We start from the raw sequence: 16,589 nt of genomic DNA on the forward strand, positions 1-16,589 counted from the left end.
AATCTTATATCCATTCACTTGACTAAATTCTATTATCTCCAGTTATTTGTAGATTCTTTGTAAACACTCATGTCAAATAATGACAGTTTACTTATTTTCCAATCCTTAGGCTTCTCTGCTTTTTTCTTGTCTCTTTATACTACCTGTGCTCTCCAATACAACGTTGAATAAAAATGATCATCGTCTCATTCCTGATTATAAAGGGTGGGCCTTTAGTTTTTAACCTCTTTAAGATGATTTTTGGTCCAGGCTTTTTTTTTTTTTTTTTTTTTTACACCTTAGATATTTTTAATCTGGTTAAGGATATTCTCCTCTATTCTAATTTACTAAGAATTTTTATCATGAATAATAGCTGTTGATTTTTTACAACAGTTTTTTAAAAGTCTGATGTAATGATATCATATCATTTTCTTCTAGTTAATGTGATGAGTTCCATTTAGGACTTTTCTAGTATTAAACTATCCTTGACTTCCTGGGGTAAATATGACTAGGTCATTATTTATTATCTTTTTCTTTAATACACTGTTAGATTTGCTAGTATTTTAGCAAATAGATTGCTAATATTTTGTATACATGTTGCATCTGTATTCATGAGTAAAACTGACTTGCTATTTTCTTTTCTGATAATATTTTTGTCTGATTTTGGCACTATAGTTTTGCTGGAACAGTCTATGTAAGATCAGGATGATCTGGTTCATAAACATTTTGTAGACCATACCCTATAAAATTATCTGGGCCTAGAGTCATCTTAGTGAGAAGAGTTTTAAAAATATTTTATTTTTGGGAAATATCAGAAAGGGAGACAGAACATGAAAGACTCCTAACTCTGGGAAAGGAACTAGGGGTGGTGGAAGGGGAGGTGGGCGGGGGGTGGGGTGACTGGGTGATGGGCACTGAGGTGGGTGGTTTTTTTTTTAAATCTTCATGGCTTTTTTTTTTGAAGATTTTATTTTTAGGGGCAGCTTGGGTGGTTTAGTCAGTGGGCATCTGCCTTCAGCTCAGGTGGCAGTCCTGGAATCCTAGGATCAGCTGAGCCAGCCAGGTGCCCCAAGATAGTTTTTCATGGATTTAAATGAACCAGTCTTGGGGTGCCTAGGTGGCTCAGTCAGCTAAGTGTCTGCCTTCAGCTCAGGTCATGATCCCAGGGTCCAGGATCTAGCCCCTCATTGGGCTCCCTGCTCAGCGGGGAGTCTACTTCTACCTGTCTCTCTGCCTGCTGTTCCATCTACATGTGCTCTCTCCCTCTTTCTTGCTCTCTCTCTGTCAAATAAATATTTTTTTAAAAAAAGATTCTATTCATTTATTCATGAGAGACACAGAGAAAGAGAGGCAGAGACACAGGCAGAGGGAGAAGCGGGCTCCATGCAAGGAGCCTGATGCGGGACTCGATCCCAGGAATCCGGGATCATGTCCTGAGCCAAAGGCAGGTGCTTAACCACTGAACCACTCAGGTGTCCCATAAATAGAATCTTAAAAACAAACAAACAAACAAACAAACCAGTCTTTTCTTTTGTGGCTTCTGAGTTTTGTGCCATACTTTGAAAGTTCTGGGTGTGCTTCATTGTTAACCTGTAAATGTTGCCTGTGAGAGATAAAATAGTAGTTGCTGCTGCTTTTCTAAATAGCTGCTAAGATCTTAATAAATTAGCTCACGAATGGAAAGTTGCCTTCTTCCTGGCTTCTGAATGTGCTGTATGCATTCCCACTGCCAGACTTTGTTCAGGCTTCCAGACCCTGTACAATTCCTCTCGCCTGCTGGTCCTGCCCATCCACACACAGAACACTTCCCTTGTCCCATCCTCTGGATCACGTCAGATCAGGGATCAGGGCCAGGCCAGCACAGAAACCAGTGAGGCTGGGCATGTTCTGTTCCCCACACCAGTGAATCTGTCCCTTTCTCCCTTTCTCTGGGATGAAGGGATTGTAAACTGAGGGGTCAGAACCTGAAGAGGCTTGTTTCTAATCCTGTCCCTGCCGCAAAGGCTTTTGGTGCCACAGTCCTCTACAGAGTGACCATGACCTGTGACCCTGATGCAGGGCATGTGTGGTCAGTGCTCTGGGAATCCCCAGAGGATGCCCACAGCCTGGCCCACTGCTCCCGTTCCCTCCCTTGGGACTAGCTGTAGTGAGCGGGTGGTCAGGCTCAAGGCCCTGGGGCCATGGTTGAGGGCATGGTCGGACTGAGTCTGTTGCAGTCTTTGGGCCTGGTCAGGACTTGTTTGGGGCTGGCTTTATCTGGAGTGAAGGTCAGGCACTCATGGGGCTCAATTTGGAGGCAAGAGAGGAGGTATTTCATGGGATTCTAACCAGGGTCTGGCTGGGAGGAGCCTGGTGCTGAGGTGGGACAGAGGCCTGTGGGAAGTGAGACCTTTCTTGGCCAATACATGGTCCTCTCAATGCTCAGCACTCCCTTGGTTCTGATCTCAGACCTTGGGGTATGCTGTGGCTGGCTGGCTACGGGTGACCTTCAGGGAAGGCGTCTGGATCAAGCCGGGCCCAGAAGCTGTTCCCCAACCTTTGCTGGGGTCAGGTGGGTTGTATCTAGCCCAGGCCTGAGCCCTGTGGGGGATCTAGAGGTTGGGGCCCAGCCCTCCCTCTGCCTCAGATCACAGGGTGACCTTAGGTCGTCCCTGCCTCTCTTGACTGTCTGTTTATTCAACCAGTATTTCTGCTCCTCCTGTGCCCCAGGCACTATTCAGTGTCCCCATCATTTAGGGTAACAGATCCCAGTCCTGCCCACCTTGTGTGGGATGTAAAAAGCAGGTCATGTGGCTGAACTGACCCTGTAGGTGCAGAGGGCATGGTCCAGAGCACACCTGGTAGCTGCCTGGAGCTGACCTCAGGGAATCCCTTAAACCTGTTCATTCCCACTTTTACCTGGAGCTGCTGGGATGCACCCTCCTTACTGTTCCCTAAGCCACTCTGTTCTTCCAGGACCACCAGGCTTTTCAGGAGCATTGAGGTGTCCCTGGAGACCCAGGATCTAGTCCTGAAGGCTGAGTGACCTTGATCTCTGTCCTCCCAGTGCCCCGGAACCCCCCACTGAGATATGCTGTGGTGATTCCTGACGGTACTCCCACTTGGGCCTCTCCCTCCCAGGAGAACTATTTCCCATAGCACCACTGTCTGCTCCCCACTGCTGTTTGGTCTCGGGGGAGCCTTCGCCTGGCTGGAAGGAGGTGAGGGTCTGGGCAGCCACCAGGGACAGGAGAGGGCAGGAGGGTGTTTAGGGACTAGGACCTCCTCCTTTTCACTCCTAGCAACAGATACACAGAACCAAAGCAGTGCTCAGACTTTTCTATTTAAGATTCTGTCTCCCCTGGGTCAAATGTCCAACCTACATGCATCTTCTGGATCACACTCCCGGTGGGGTGGGCTATGTTCTGGTGGCTGAGCAGGACACAGAGGAGGGGTCTGGCATCTTGCCCTCTGAGAAAGGACCTTGGTGAGGTTAGTGGCAGTGGCAGTGGCTGGGAAAGAGCTGTCATGCCCTGCATGGGGGTGCATGTGAAGTTGTGTCCAACACGACAGAGGGCCTGTCCTGTGGGGAGCAGCCCTGAGGCCCAGCTCCCTAGAAGACAGTTCTCTCTTGGGATGGGGGAGGTCATGGTGGAATACCTGCTTCATGTTGGCTGTGCGCCCCTTGCCTGGCACTATGTTTGCTCAGCCTGTTCCCCCACAAGGAGCTGGGCCCCTAGCCCCTCAGAGGGAGGATCCCCTGAGAGGGTCCTGTAGGATCACGGGCATGGAGCTGATACACAGTGAGTGGGGAACAGGAGTGGGACAGGGGCCTGGGCAGGGGCATCCGGGATGGCCTAGTCGTCCTTGTCCTTGGCACCATGCTTGAGAATGCGGGTGAACTCCACGTAGTTGAAGTTGCCTTTCTTATCAATGGGTGCCTCTCGGTACATCTCGTCCACTTCCTCGTCCGTGAAGCGGTCACCCATGGTGGTGAGCAGCTCCCGAAGGTGGTCCTCATGGATAAAACCTGGGGGCAAGGCCAGGGCCCATGAGACAGAGACTCAGGCTGGGCCACGCCTAACACTCCTACCTCACAGCACCCAGTCCTTCCAGACCTTGCAGTGAGGAAGGGGCCAGGAAAAGACAGAGCCCTGGTCTTCTGCTAGTTCAAGCTCCTAGGGCCCCAGAGGGAAGGGTTCTGCAGTGTTTCTTGGGGTACTTGGAGCTGTGAGTGTGGAGGCTGGATATATCTTACTTTGATATGAGCCCTAGAGTTCCACTGCCTGAGTTTTCATGCTCATCCCTCTTCTTCCTGGCTCTGTGACCATGGGTGAGTTTTGTTCTTTTGTTTTTTTTGTTTTTGTTTTTTTTAATTTTTATTTATTTATGATAGTCACAGAGAGAGAGAGAGAGAGAGAGAGAGAGAGAGAGAGGCAGAGACACAGGCAGAGGGAGAAGCAGGCTCCATGCACCGGGAGCCCGACGTGGGATTCGATCCCGGGTCTCCAGGATCAGGCCCTGGGCCAAAGGCAGGTGCTAAACCGCTGCGCCACCCAGGGATCCCCCATGGGTGAGTTATTGAATCTCTCTGTGCTCATTTGAGCTGGAAAACAGGGAGAAAAATATGCCACCCTGATAGGGGACTCTGAAGGGAGTTAGGAAAATGTTCTGCATGTACTTGGGCCTATGGCCCCCGAGAAACTACTGAAATCACTGTGCCAGCATCACTCTGGCCTGTCCCTGGGACAAACTAGCTGTGTGGGACAGAAGTCCTTTGTAAGATTTTAGGATGGGGCTGGTTTCTGCACCTTGCTGGCCAACAAGGCCTGGAGTGGGTTGGTTTCTAAGGAAGGTCTAAAGTGGGGGCAGTGTACTGGGCCAACAAATGAACTCAAGAAGTGGGAAGCCTTGGTGGATGTGGGCTATTGTGGTCTAGCATCTGGAGAAGAGAAGAAGGATGCAGCATAGTTTTTCTAGTTCTGGCCACGGAAACCAGCAGATGGGGATTTCTGTTCTGGCCTTTGGGGACAGGGGCCCTGTAGTCCCAGCATAGCCAAGCCCCACTTGTATCCCTGGGGACACCCTGGGTGAAGCGCTCAGCTCCAGGCCTCCACCAGGATGCTGCTGACCTGAGGCTTCCTCATCGAAGCAGGCAAAGGCGTTTCGGATCACATCTTCAGGGTCTGTGCCATTCAGCTTCTCCCCAAACATGGTGAGAAACATGGTGAAGTTGATGGGCCCTGGGGCCTCACTCATCATGCCCTCGAGGTACTCATCGGTGGGGTTCTTTCCTGTGGCAGGTGGGGCGTTTGTGCTGTCACTGCCCTGTCCTCTCCTGCCTTCCCATCCCCTCCTGCCTCCCCATCCCCTCCCTTCGTGGCCTGTGAGAGTCCCACAGGTAGTCCCACAGTCTAAGTTCCATAAACTGTAGAACATCTTGCTGGGGTGGCCAGCTTTCTGACTGTTCTCTCCCCCAAGCTCTCCAGGCTACCCTGACTAGTTTCCACCTCTGGCCTGGATATCCGTGACCTCTCAGATGTAAGAGCCACCGTCTGCTGACTGTCTACTGTGTCTGCTGCTCCATGTGCCCTACTGCATTAAATTTCATCACCCTGAAAGGTCACCATTCTCACCCCTACCTCACAGGCGTGGGACCTGAAGCACAGAGGCCAGGTGATTTACCCAAGGTCACACAGCAAGTAAGTGCAACCCACATTCGAACCCAGGCAGCTAGACCCCAGATTCCAGGCAGAGTTTTGAAAGTGGTTAAACCAATGAGCTGTGGTGTCACAAAGACTGGAGTCTGAATCCCAGCTCTGTGCCTTGGTATCCCCTTCCTCTTGGGAGCGTTGTCAACACAGCGGCACCAGTGGTTGTAAAATGCACAGAATAACACTTGGCATGGCCCTGTGAACTCATCAATTGCTGGGTTCAAATCCCAGCTCTCCCACTTACTGGCTGTATGACCATTGGTAAATTATTTAACCTCTCTGAGCCTCTATTCCTCATTTGTAACTTGGGAATGATAATCATATCTACCTTGTAGGATATTTTTGAGATTTAAAATACTTGTAAAACTGGTGCTGCTTTTATGATTTGCTGCTCTTATGTTTTAACTGAAGGATAATGTTCTTAACCAGAAGGCCATGAGTGACCTGTGGCCCCACCGACAGGAGCTACAAACAGGATGTAGCCTCTTCTGGGTAGATGTCAGCCCCTCAACCCAGGGTTGCCCAGCCCTCCAACCGGTCTACCGGCAGTGTTCATGAGGTTCATGGTGACCACTGCACAGGAAGGAAGATGGGCACACGGTGGGCCTGCGCAGCCATAAGGGGCAGGGGCAGGGACTCACTTGGGCCTGTCTGGTCCCAGAGCTTGAGGCTTAACCACCACAAGCTGTATCCTCTACTACCGGAGGCTTCCTCTCTCCCTCAGCCAGTGTCTGACTTGGACACAGGGCCTGCCAGGAACTGGGGCTGAGGGTGGTATGTGTGGAGAGCCTGGGGGAGCAATGTGGGAGCAGGGCTGCAGACTGGGGTGGCGTGTTCCCCATCTGAGCAGTGGTGAATTATACAGCGTTCCTGAGCCCTTTCAGCTCTAGGTTTCTGATTTTAGGGAAGTCGCTGGAGTTAGAGAGGCTCTAAGGACCTGGCATGGGTGAACTTCTGAAGGAGAAGTCTTACTTCCCACGCGTACAGTGGAAAGTCTGTGCAGTTAAACTCTCTTTAGTAGCCCATCCTTTTCTTTAAATGAAGTGGAACCAGGCAGTCCAACCACAAATCTGCCTGAGGCCATCCTGCTCTGGGATGAGCCTGTCTGGGTTCAGATCCAGTGCCCAACTGCTCTGTACCTCAGTTTCCCTATATGTTAAATGGAGAAAATATTGGCACCTGCTCCCCAGGGTGGGTACCACACATCACTGCATGGGAAGTACTCCATAAGTGATGAGCAGTCCCACTGCCTGCTCTAGTTGCAACCCAGGCAGGACCCACTTAGACCCCAGCCACCGCCGTCTCTGCTCACCCAGTGAGGCCAGCATGTCATGCAAGTCCTCCTTGTCAATGAAGCCATCTCGGTTCTGGTCAATCATGTTGAAGGCCTCCTTAAACTCCTGGATCTGGGACTGGTCAAACATCGCGAAGACATTGGAAGTGGCCCGCTGTGGCCGCTTCTTGGTGGTTTTGGCCTTGGCCCGCTTACTGGACATCTTGGCTTCAGGTGGGTGGGGCTTCCCTGCAAGAAGTGGGTGTGGGGGAAGAGCCTGTGATCCTGGGCCAGGGAATCTTCCGGCCTACTCCAGACCAGGTTGTCAGTGCCTGGGCCTGGCATTCAAGACCTCCCACAGGCTTGGGGCTCCTGTCACCCACCCAGCTCATCATAAAAGCAGACAGGCATGGGCTCTGTGCGATAGTAAACAACTTCTCTACCTCTCTGAGCGAGTGTGCTCATCTGGGAATGGGGACATGAGGAATGCCCAGCAGTAGGGAATGATTGATTTAGTGCCTGAGAAGCCCCTGGAATGGTGCCAGGCCTAGAGTAAGCTATTTTTGCTGTGGCTGTTTGGGTAAGATACTTAGGATTGGGTCCGGTGCCAACCTGTCCTTGCTTTATCTCTTTTAATCCTTCCTAGCATTTAAACTGTCCATCCCTCTCACTCCAAACGACAAGGTGGGTTGAAAAGTGGGAGGCTCTGAGGCTCCCTGCAGGCTCCTCCTGCCCCCAGCAGTAAGGAGCTGGATCACTGGGCCTGCATTCCTGACATTCTTATCCTGTCCTCCTCCTCACCCCCCCCCCCCCCCCATTCCCTCTGTGCTCCCTGCTCTGGATGTTCTGGAAGGCATATGCTCTGGGCAGTCCCCTCCCCCAACCCTGCCCACACTGGATCAGCCCCTCAGGTTGGCAATAGATCTGATTTGTTCTCACTCTTCAGTGCTTATAGGGGCATGAGGATCCCCCAGACTGGGAGCCCCAGCTTCTTGTCACCCTTGTTTAGACCTGGCCTCCTAGTTTCCAGCCAGTCTCTCCCATCCCATAGAGACCCAGACCTGTACCACCTATCATTTCAGCTTGAAGCCCTCGAAGGTTCCTGCCACCCCCTGGAACAAGTCTGGGCCCCTGAGCCTGGCATTTAGGCCCTTGTGTGAACCCTCCAACCCTTCTCTCTGGCTGACTGTGGCACCCTTCCCTGTGCCCCTCTTGCCATTTATGTTCCTGCCACGCTGAGCCTCTGGATGTTTCCTAGACACCTCCAGACTTACTTTCTTGGTCCCTCCCACTGAACACCCTTCCTTTTCCAGCCTAGTTCTTGAGAACACCCCCTTGGGGGACAGTTCCCCCACCCTTGCTTTGACAGTAAGCATGTAGAGGTTTTTCCCACCCTCCCCTGATAGTAATTACTAATAGGCTAATGGATGATTGTTTAGTAAATGGCTTGAGGGCAACTGCAGCCCGTCTACTACTCCCCACTACCCAGATGGAGAAACTGAGCCACAGCAAGGTGCTCTTTCCCTGAACCCTGTGAAGACCTACTGCTGTGTGCCTCTGTCAGCTGGGGCAGGTGTGGGCCTGGCTGAGGCCACAGTACTAATGCCCCCCTTTCTCCTCTGCCCTGAGCCCTTGCTTGCGGGGCCTGTCTCCAGGAAGCCTCTGCCTGTTTTTAGCCCTAAATTGTGTGCTTGTGAATGTTCCTCGACCTGTCTCTAGGCGTTTATCCCATGACCCTGTTCTAGTCATTCTCAGACTTTGGTCTTTGAGATCTTAAACCATGAGCAGGGATCCTGACCAGCCCTAGCCCTTCCCTATGGCCACAGCTGCCTATAGTCATGACATACTGGCTGCTGTGTCCTGCTGGACCCACACACCTGGTCCTGGGTATTTCTCACATGGTTCAGAGTGCATAGACAGATGCTCTTCGCACCCATGGCCTGGATCGGAGTGGGGTGGTGGCATCAACAGGGGTTTAGTGCTTTGAGGGGCCCAGTCCTTCCCTGAGCCCACTGTTCACCAGGAGCTTTGATTTATGGCACCCACAGAAGGCAGCCAAGAAGTAGACCACAGCCATGAGAGGCTGTGATGGTCATCATCACTGTTGTCACCACCCTCCTGTCTGCGAAGCTCTAGGGCAGACACAGCCAGGAGGAGAAAGAAGTTACAGCTGGAGGCAGGAATGGTTAGGATCTTACCCACTGCTCTGATACTGGCCTGGCCCTTCTTTTTTTTTTTTTAATTTTTAATTTTAGATTTTATTTATTTAGTAATGAGAGACACACACGGAGAGGGAGAGCAAGAGAGAGACAGAGACACAGGCAGAGGGAGAAGCAGGCTCCATGCAGGGAGCCTGATGTGGGACTCGATCCTGGGTCTCCAGGACCACGCCCCAGGCTGCAGGCGGCGCTAAACCGCTGCACCACCCACCAGGGCTGCCCGGCCTGGCCCTTCTGTCTCCAAGGCCCCCCTCCCCACCCTCTTCTATCCAGAGACCATGACATGACTGAAAGCACTGAACTTTAGGGTTTGTATATCCCCGCGATCTTGGGAAGCAGGGGTGAGGGCCCCACCCCCAACCCGACTGTGCAGTTTAAGAAGTGATGCCCAAGAAGGGAAGTAGCATGCCCATGAGAAGGATAGAGTCAGCAACTGGCAGCTAGCACCCTAGGGCAGTGGGTGGTAACGGGGAAGGTCTAAAGTGGGGGCAGTGTACTGGGCCAACAAATGAACTCAAGAAGTGGGAAGCCTTGGTGGATGTGGGCTATTGTGGTCTAGCATCTGGAGAAGAGAAGAAGGATGCAGCATAGTTTTTCTAGTTCTGGCCACGGAAACCAGCAGATGGGGATTTCTGTTCTGGCCTTTGGGGACAGGGGCCCTGTAGTCCCAGCATAGCCAAGCCCCACTTGTATCCCTGGGGACACCCTGGGTGAAGCGCTCAGCTCCAGGCCTCCACCAGGATGCTGCTGACCTGAGGCTTCCTCATCGAAGCAGGCAAAGGCGTTTCGGATCACATCTTCAGGGTCTGTGCCATTCAGCTTCTCCCCAAACATGGTGAGAAACATGGTGAAGTTGATGGGCCCTGGGGCCTCACTCATCATGCCCTCGAGGTACTCATCGGTGGGGTTCTTTCCTGTGGCAGGTGGGGCGTTTGTGCTGTCACTGCCCTGTCCTCTCCTGCCTTCCCATCCCCTCCTGCCTCCCCATCCCCTCCCTTCGTGGCCTGTGAGAGTCCCACAGGCAGTCCCACAGTCTAAGTTCCATAAACTGTAGAACATCTTGCTGGGGTGGCCAGCTTTCTGACTGTTCTCTCCCCCAAGCTCTCCAGGCTACCCTGACTAGTTTCCACCTCTGGCCTGGATATCCGTGACCTCTCAGATGTAAGAGCCACCGTCTGCTGACTGTCTACTGTGTCTGCTGCTCCATGTGCCCTACTGCATTAAATTTCATCACCCTGAAAGGTCACCATTCTCACCCCTACCTCACAGGCGTGGGACCTGAAGCACAGAGGCCAGGTGATTTACCCAAGGTCACACAGCAAGTAAGTGCAACCCACATTCGAACCCAGGCAGCTAGACCCCAGATTCCAGGCAGAGTTTTGAAAGTGGTTAAACCAATGAGCTGTGGTGTCACAAAGACTGGAGTCTGAATCCCAGCTCTGTGCCTTGGTATCCCCTTCCTCTTGGGAGCGTTGTCAACACAGCGGCACCAGTGGTTGTAAAATGCACAGAATAACACTTGGCATGGCCCTGTGAACTCATCAATTGCTGGGTTCAAATCCCAGCTCTCCCACTTACTGGCTGTATGATCATTGGTAAATTATTTAACCTCTCTGAGCCTCTATTCCTCATTTGTAACTTGGGAATGATAATCATATCTACCTTGTAGGATATTTTTGAGATTTAAAATACTTGTAAAACTGGTGCTGCTTTTATGATTTGCTGCTCTTATGTTTTAACTGAAGGATAATGTTCTTAACCAGAAGGCCATGAGTGACCTGTGGCCCCACTGACAGGAGCTACAAACAGGATGTAGCCTCTTCTGGGTAGATGTCAGCCCCTCAACCCAGGGTTGCCCAGCCCTCCAACCGGTCTACCGGCAGTGTTCATGAGGTTCATGGTGACCACTGCACAGGAAGGAAGATGGGCACACGGTGGGCCTGCGCAGCCATAAGGGGCAGGGGCAGGGACTCACTTGGGCCTGTCTGGTCCCAGAGCTTGAGGCTTAACCACCACAAGCTGTATCCTCTACTACCGGAGGCTTCCTCTCTCCCTCAGCCAGTGTCTGACTTGGACACAGGGCCTGCCAGGAACTGGGGCTGAGGGTGGTATGTGTGGAGAGCCTGGGGGAGCAATGTGGGAGCAGGGCTGCAGACTGGGGTGGCGTGTTCCCCATCTGAGCAGTGGTGAATTATACAGCGTTCCTGAGCCCTTTCAGCTCTAGGTTTCTGATTTTAGGGAAGTCGCTGGAGTTAGAGAGGCTCTAAGGACCTGGCATGGGTGAACTTCTGAAGGAGAAGTCTTACTTCCCACGCGTACAGTGGAAAGTCTGTGCAGTTAAACTCTCTTTAGTAGCCCATCCTTTTCTTTAAATGAAGTGGAACCAGGCAGTCCAACCACAAATCTGCCTGAGGCCATCCTGCTCTGGGATGAGCCTGTCTGGGTTCAGATCCAGTGCCCAACTGCTCTGTACCTCAGTTTCCCTATATGTTAAATGGAGAAAATATTGGCACCTGCTCCCCAGGGTGGGTACCACACATCACTGCATGGGAAGTACTCCATAAGTGATGAGCAGTCCCACTGCCTGCTCTAGTTGCAACCCAGGCAGGACCCACTTAGACCCCAGCCACCGCCGTCTCTGCTCACCCAGTGAGGCCAGCATGTCATGCAAGTCCTCCTTGTCAATGAAGCCATCTCGGTTCTGGTCAATCATGTTGAAGGCCTCCTTAAACTCCTGGATCTGGGACTGGTCAAACATCGCGAAGACATTGGAAGTGGCCCGCTGTGGCCGCTTCTTGGTGGTTTTGGCCTTGGCCCGCTTACTGGACATCTTGGCTTCAGGTGGGTGGGGCTTCCCTGCAAGAAGTGGGTGTGGGGGAAGAGCCTGTGATCCTGGGCCAGGGAATCTTCCGGCCTACTCCAGACCAGGTTGTCAGTGCCTGGGCCTGGCATTCAAGACCTCCCACAGGCTTGGGGCTCCTGTCACCCACCCAGCTCATCATAAAAGCAGACAGGCATGGGCTCTGTGCGATAGTAAACAACTTCTCTACCTCTCCGAGCGAGTGTGCTCATCTGGGAATGGGGACATGAGGAATGCCCAGCAGTAGGGAATGATTGATTTAGTGCCTGAGAAGCCCCTGGAATGGTGCCAGGCCTAGAGTAAGCTATTTTTGCTGTGGCTGTTTGGGTAAGATACTTAGGATTGGGTCCGGTGCCAACCTGTCCTTGCTTTATGTCTTTTAATCCTTCCTAGCATTTAAACTGTCCATCCCTCTCACTCCAAACGACAAGGTGGGTTGAAAAGTGGGAGGCTCTGAGGCTCCCTGCAGGCTCCTCCTGCCCCCAGCAGTAAGGAGCTGGATCACTGGGCCTGCATTCCTGACATTCTTATCCTGTCCTCCTCCTCACCCCCCCCCCCCCATTCCCTCTGTGCTCCCTGCTCTGGATGTTCTGGAAGGCATATGCTCTGGGCAGTCCCCTCCCCCAACCCTGCCCACACTGGATCAGCCCCTCAGGTTGGCAATAGATCTGATTTGTTCTCACTCTTCAGTGCTTATAGGGGCATGAGGATCCCCCAGACTGGGAGCCCCAGCTTCTTGTCACCCTTGTTTAGACCTGGCCTCCTAGTTTCCAGCCAGTCTCTCCCATCCCATAGAGACCCAGACCTGTACCACCTATCATTTCAGCTTGAAGCCCTCGAAGGTTCCTGCCACCCCCTGGAACAAGTCTGGGCCCCTGAGCCTGGCATTTAGGCCCTTGTGTGAACCCTCCAACCCTTCTCTCTGGCTGACTGTGGCACCCTTCCCTGTGCCCCTCTTGCCATTTATGTTCCTGCCACGCTGAGCCTCTGGATGTTTCCTAGACACCTCCAGACTTACTTTCTTGGTCCCTCCCACTGAACACCCTTCCTTTTCCAGCCTAGTTCTTGAGAACACCCCCTTGGGGGACAGTTCCCCCACCCTTGCTTTGACAGTAAGCATGTAGAGGTTTTTCCCACCCTCCCCTGATAGTAATTACTAATAGGCTAATGGATGATTGTTTAGTAAATGGCTTGAGGGCAACTGCAGCCCGTCTACTACTCCCCACTACCCAGATGGAGAAACTGAGCCACAGCAAGGTGCTCTTTCCCTGAACCCTGTGAAGACCTACTGCTGTGTGCCTCTGTCAGCTGGGGCAGGTGTGGGCCTGGCTGAGGCCACAGTACTAATGCCCCCCTTTCTCCTCTGCCCTGAGCCCTTGCTTGCGGGGCCTGTCTCCAGGAAGCCTCTGCCTGTTTTTAGCCCTAAATTGTGTGCTTGTGAATGTTCCTCGACCTGTCTCTAGGCGTTTATCCCATGACCCTGTTCTAGTCATTCTCAGACTTTGGTCTTTGAGATCTTAAACCATGAGCAGGGATCCTGACCAGCCCTAGCCCTTCCCTATGGCCACAGCTGCCTATAGTCATGACATACTGGCTGCTGTGTCCTGCTGGACCCACACACCTGGTCCTGGGTATTTCTCACATGGTTCAGAGTGCATAGACAGATGCTCTTCGCACCCATGGCCTGGATCGGAGTGGGGTGGTGGCATCAACAGGGGTTTAGTGCTTTGAGGGGCCCAGTCCTTCCCTGAGCCCACTGTTCACCAGGAGCTTTGATTTATGGCACCCACAGAAGGCAGCCAAGAAGTAGACCACAGCCATGAGAGGCTGTGATGGTCATCATCACTGTTGTCACCACCCTCCTGTCTGCGAAGCTCTAGGGCAGACACAGCCAGGAGGAGAAAGAAGTTACAGCTGGAGGCAGGAATGGTTAGGATCTTACCCACTGCTCTGATACTGGCCTGGCCCTTCTTTTTTTTTTTTTAATTTTTAATTTTAGATTTTATTTATTTAGTAATGAGAGACACACACGGAGAGGGAGAGCAAGAGAGAGACAGAGACACAGGCAGAGGGAGAAGCAGGCTCCATGCAGGGAGCCTGATGTGGGACTCGATCCTGGGTCTCCAGGACCACGCCCCAGGCTGCAGGCGGCGCTAAACCGCTGCACCACCCCACCAGGGCTGCCCTGGCCTGGCCCTTCTGTCTCCAAGGCCCCCCTCCCCACCCTCTTCTATCCAGAGACCATGACATGACTGAAAGCACTGAACTTTAGGGTTTGTATATCCCCGCGATCTTGGGAAGCAGGGTGAGGGCCCCACCCCCAACCCGACTGTGCAGTTTAAGAAGTGATGCCCAAGAAGGGAAGTAGCATGCCCATGAGAAGGATAGAGTCTAGCAACTGGCAGCTAGCACCCTAGGCTTGGGTCAGTGGGTGGTAACGGCCAACCCTTAATGCCTCAACGCAGAAGGAAACACATATCCTTAAGAGGCTTATGGTGGGCCTACTACAGCTGAGGGCTCTGTGTGACCAGAGGCAGTTTCTAAGCTTGGTTGAGGAAATGAGGTCAGAGACAGGCCAGGTCCTTAGCCCTGGAGTCATCCCCTCCTGCTCCTGGAGGTCCTAGACACTACGAATCAGATAGAACTAGTATTTGGACTGGCTGCAAGTAGGTGCCACCTCCCTCCTCATGCCTGAAATCACCCCACAACAGCAAGGACAAGGCCTGTGTTCCCCATTACCTCATGGTCCCAATGGCTGGTAGTGCAAGATGCCTTGCTAGGAAACTCACCTCCTCTGCGGCTGAGTTACCTCTTTCCTCAGAGCGGTTGGAGGGCTGGAGAGGAGGAGCAGGGACCAAGGTCCCCCGGTCCAGGTCCCTGTCCAGCCGAAGTGCCCTTGGGAGGCCCTCCCCACCCAACAGGCGCCGTCGTTGTGCAGATGGCCCAGTCCTGGAAGCCCCAAGTGCATGCACACAGCCTTGGCCTGTGCTGGCGGGTTACCCCAGCTCCATCCCGCTCTCCTGCCCCAGGAGATGGGGGTGGGGAACACGGATGCCCTGGAGGGGTCTCAAGGAGCCTGATGGGGCTCAGTTTCCTGTCTGATCCACATGGGTTTACTGGGGCTGGGAACGCTGGCGACCTCCCCTCCTATGGGCACCCCAGACTCTGGGCTTGGCGTCTGTAACTTCCCTCGCCAGAGGACCACCGGCTGCCAGAGCCTGGAACTGCCTCCCTGCTGCCCAGCGCTGGCCAGAGTCCCGTCCCAACCGCGCCTCCCAGCCCCAGGCCGGCGAGGGCTGTCCTTGCCGAGAGCACGGGCGTCCCCGTCCGTGGGGCCGCACACCGCCTGCCCTGGCCCCCCGCGTGCGCGGCTCCCACCTGGTGCGGAGAAGGCAGAAGGCGCTCGCTCGCTGCGTGGGGCTGGTGCGGGGCTGGTGCGGGGCCGCGGCCCTCGGTCGGGCTCGGGGCTCGGTGGGCGGGGCGGCGCGGGCCTTACAAGGCAGAAGAATGCGCGCGGCGGGGCGGGGCGGGGCGGCGGCTGGCGCAGCCTTATTTGGCCTTGACCCACGGCGGGCGCTGGGTGCGCCTTCCCGAGGGGGCAGGGGAGGTGATGCGGGCGGCCCGGGACCCCTCTCCCCTGGTTGTCGGGGAGGTGGATTTATCTGGATTCCCCCTTCCTCCCCAGGAAGGCAGGCAGACACCGGCTCCCACTTCTCAGACCCTACCCCCGATTCTCCCCGAAGGCCGCGGCTGCCAGGCCCATTCCAGGCCCGTTCCAGGCCTGTTCCCGGCCTGTTCCCGTGGGAGGGCTTCCTTCCACCAGGCCAAGTATGGTTTTTTTTTTCCCTGTCTGAAAGAAGGCGTGTCAGACGGCCCCGCCATCCTCCATCCTCACGTGCAGGGCCACTGGTCAGGCCCCTCCTGGTATGGGGGCTCACCTGGGAGCTGTGCAGGACTGTGCTGGCGACAGCCCCCCTCAGCCAAGTCACTCTCCTTTCCCGCTGGCCTCAGTTTCCTGTAAAGTGGGAGGGTGGTGGTAAAGATTCAGGAAAAAAGAGTGGCCAGGAGGACCCAAGTAGTAACCCTGGGAGCCAGCAAGAGGGGCAGAGGCTGGGGGAGTTCTAATATGACCAGCACCTAATCTGATCCCCTCTTGTTGGCATTAGTTGGAGGATGGAGTCAGAGAGGACAGACCCACCCCTCCCCCATGGTGCATCAGGTCCTGTCCATCATTTTGACCCTTGAAAGACCACCCTACCCACCTGGACTCCAGCCCAGCCTTCTCTCATCGCCCCATTTTGAACCAACACAGACTTTCCCAAGGGAACCTTCCAACACCCACTTATGTATTCTGTAAATATTAACTGACCCCTGTTACCTTCGATGCATGGTGCTGAGTGCTAGGGAAGCAGCACTGCGCTGAGGTCATCACACTGGGGAAGCAGTGTTTGTGAGGAAAATACAATGAACCAGTAGCTACATGGCTTGGAGAGAGAAAGGAGTTCCTCGAAGGAGAATAAAGCAGAGTTATGAGAGAAAAAGAGAGAAAGGAGGGAAGGAAAGGA

General features: G+C 53.6%; 2 protein-coding genes across 3 annotated transcripts; both read right to left on the bottom strand.

Moving 5' to 3' along the window:
* Nucleotides 1-3,282: 3,282 nt before the first annotated feature.
* On the bottom strand, nt 3,283-7,275 carry LOC121477910 (myosin regulatory light polypeptide 9). Its single transcript, XM_041732463.1, has 3 exons — nt 6,985-7,275; nt 5,091-5,252; nt 3,283-3,988 (listed from the first exon to the last, which is right to left on the bottom strand). Exons 1-3 carry the CDS (start codon nt 7,166-7,168, stop codon nt 3,816-3,818), a joined length of 519 nt encoding a protein of 172 aa, XP_041588397.1. The 5' UTR covers nt 7,169-7,275; the 3' UTR covers nt 3,283-3,815.
* A 2,429-nt stretch (nt 7,276-9,704) lies between these two features.
* LOC121477909 (myosin regulatory light polypeptide 9-like) lies at nt 9,705-15,730 on the bottom strand. Of its 2 annotated transcripts, none has more exons than XM_041732461.1 (3): nt 15,403-15,730; nt 11,811-12,020; nt 9,705-10,078 (listed from the first exon to the last, which is right to left on the bottom strand). In XM_041732461.1, the coding sequence occupies exons 2-3, from the start codon at nt 11,992-11,994 to the stop codon at nt 9,720-9,722; spliced, it is 543 nt and encodes a 180-aa protein (XP_041588395.1). In that variant the 5' UTR covers nt 11,995-12,020; nt 15,403-15,730; the 3' UTR covers nt 9,705-9,719. The 2 variants fall into 2 exon arrangements, with proteins under 2 accessions (XP_041588395.1, XP_041588396.1); XM_041732462.1 differs by lacking the exon at nt 15,403-15,730 and adding an exon at nt 14,814-15,391.
* Between the last annotated feature and the right edge of the window lie 859 nt (nt 15,731-16,589).

The sequence above is a fragment of the Vulpes lagopus genome, chromosome 18, assembly GCF_018345385.1.
Source record: "Vulpes lagopus strain Blue_001 chromosome 18, ASM1834538v1, whole genome shotgun sequence".
Lineage (NCBI taxonomy): Eukaryota > Metazoa > Chordata > Mammalia > Carnivora > Canidae > Vulpes > Vulpes lagopus.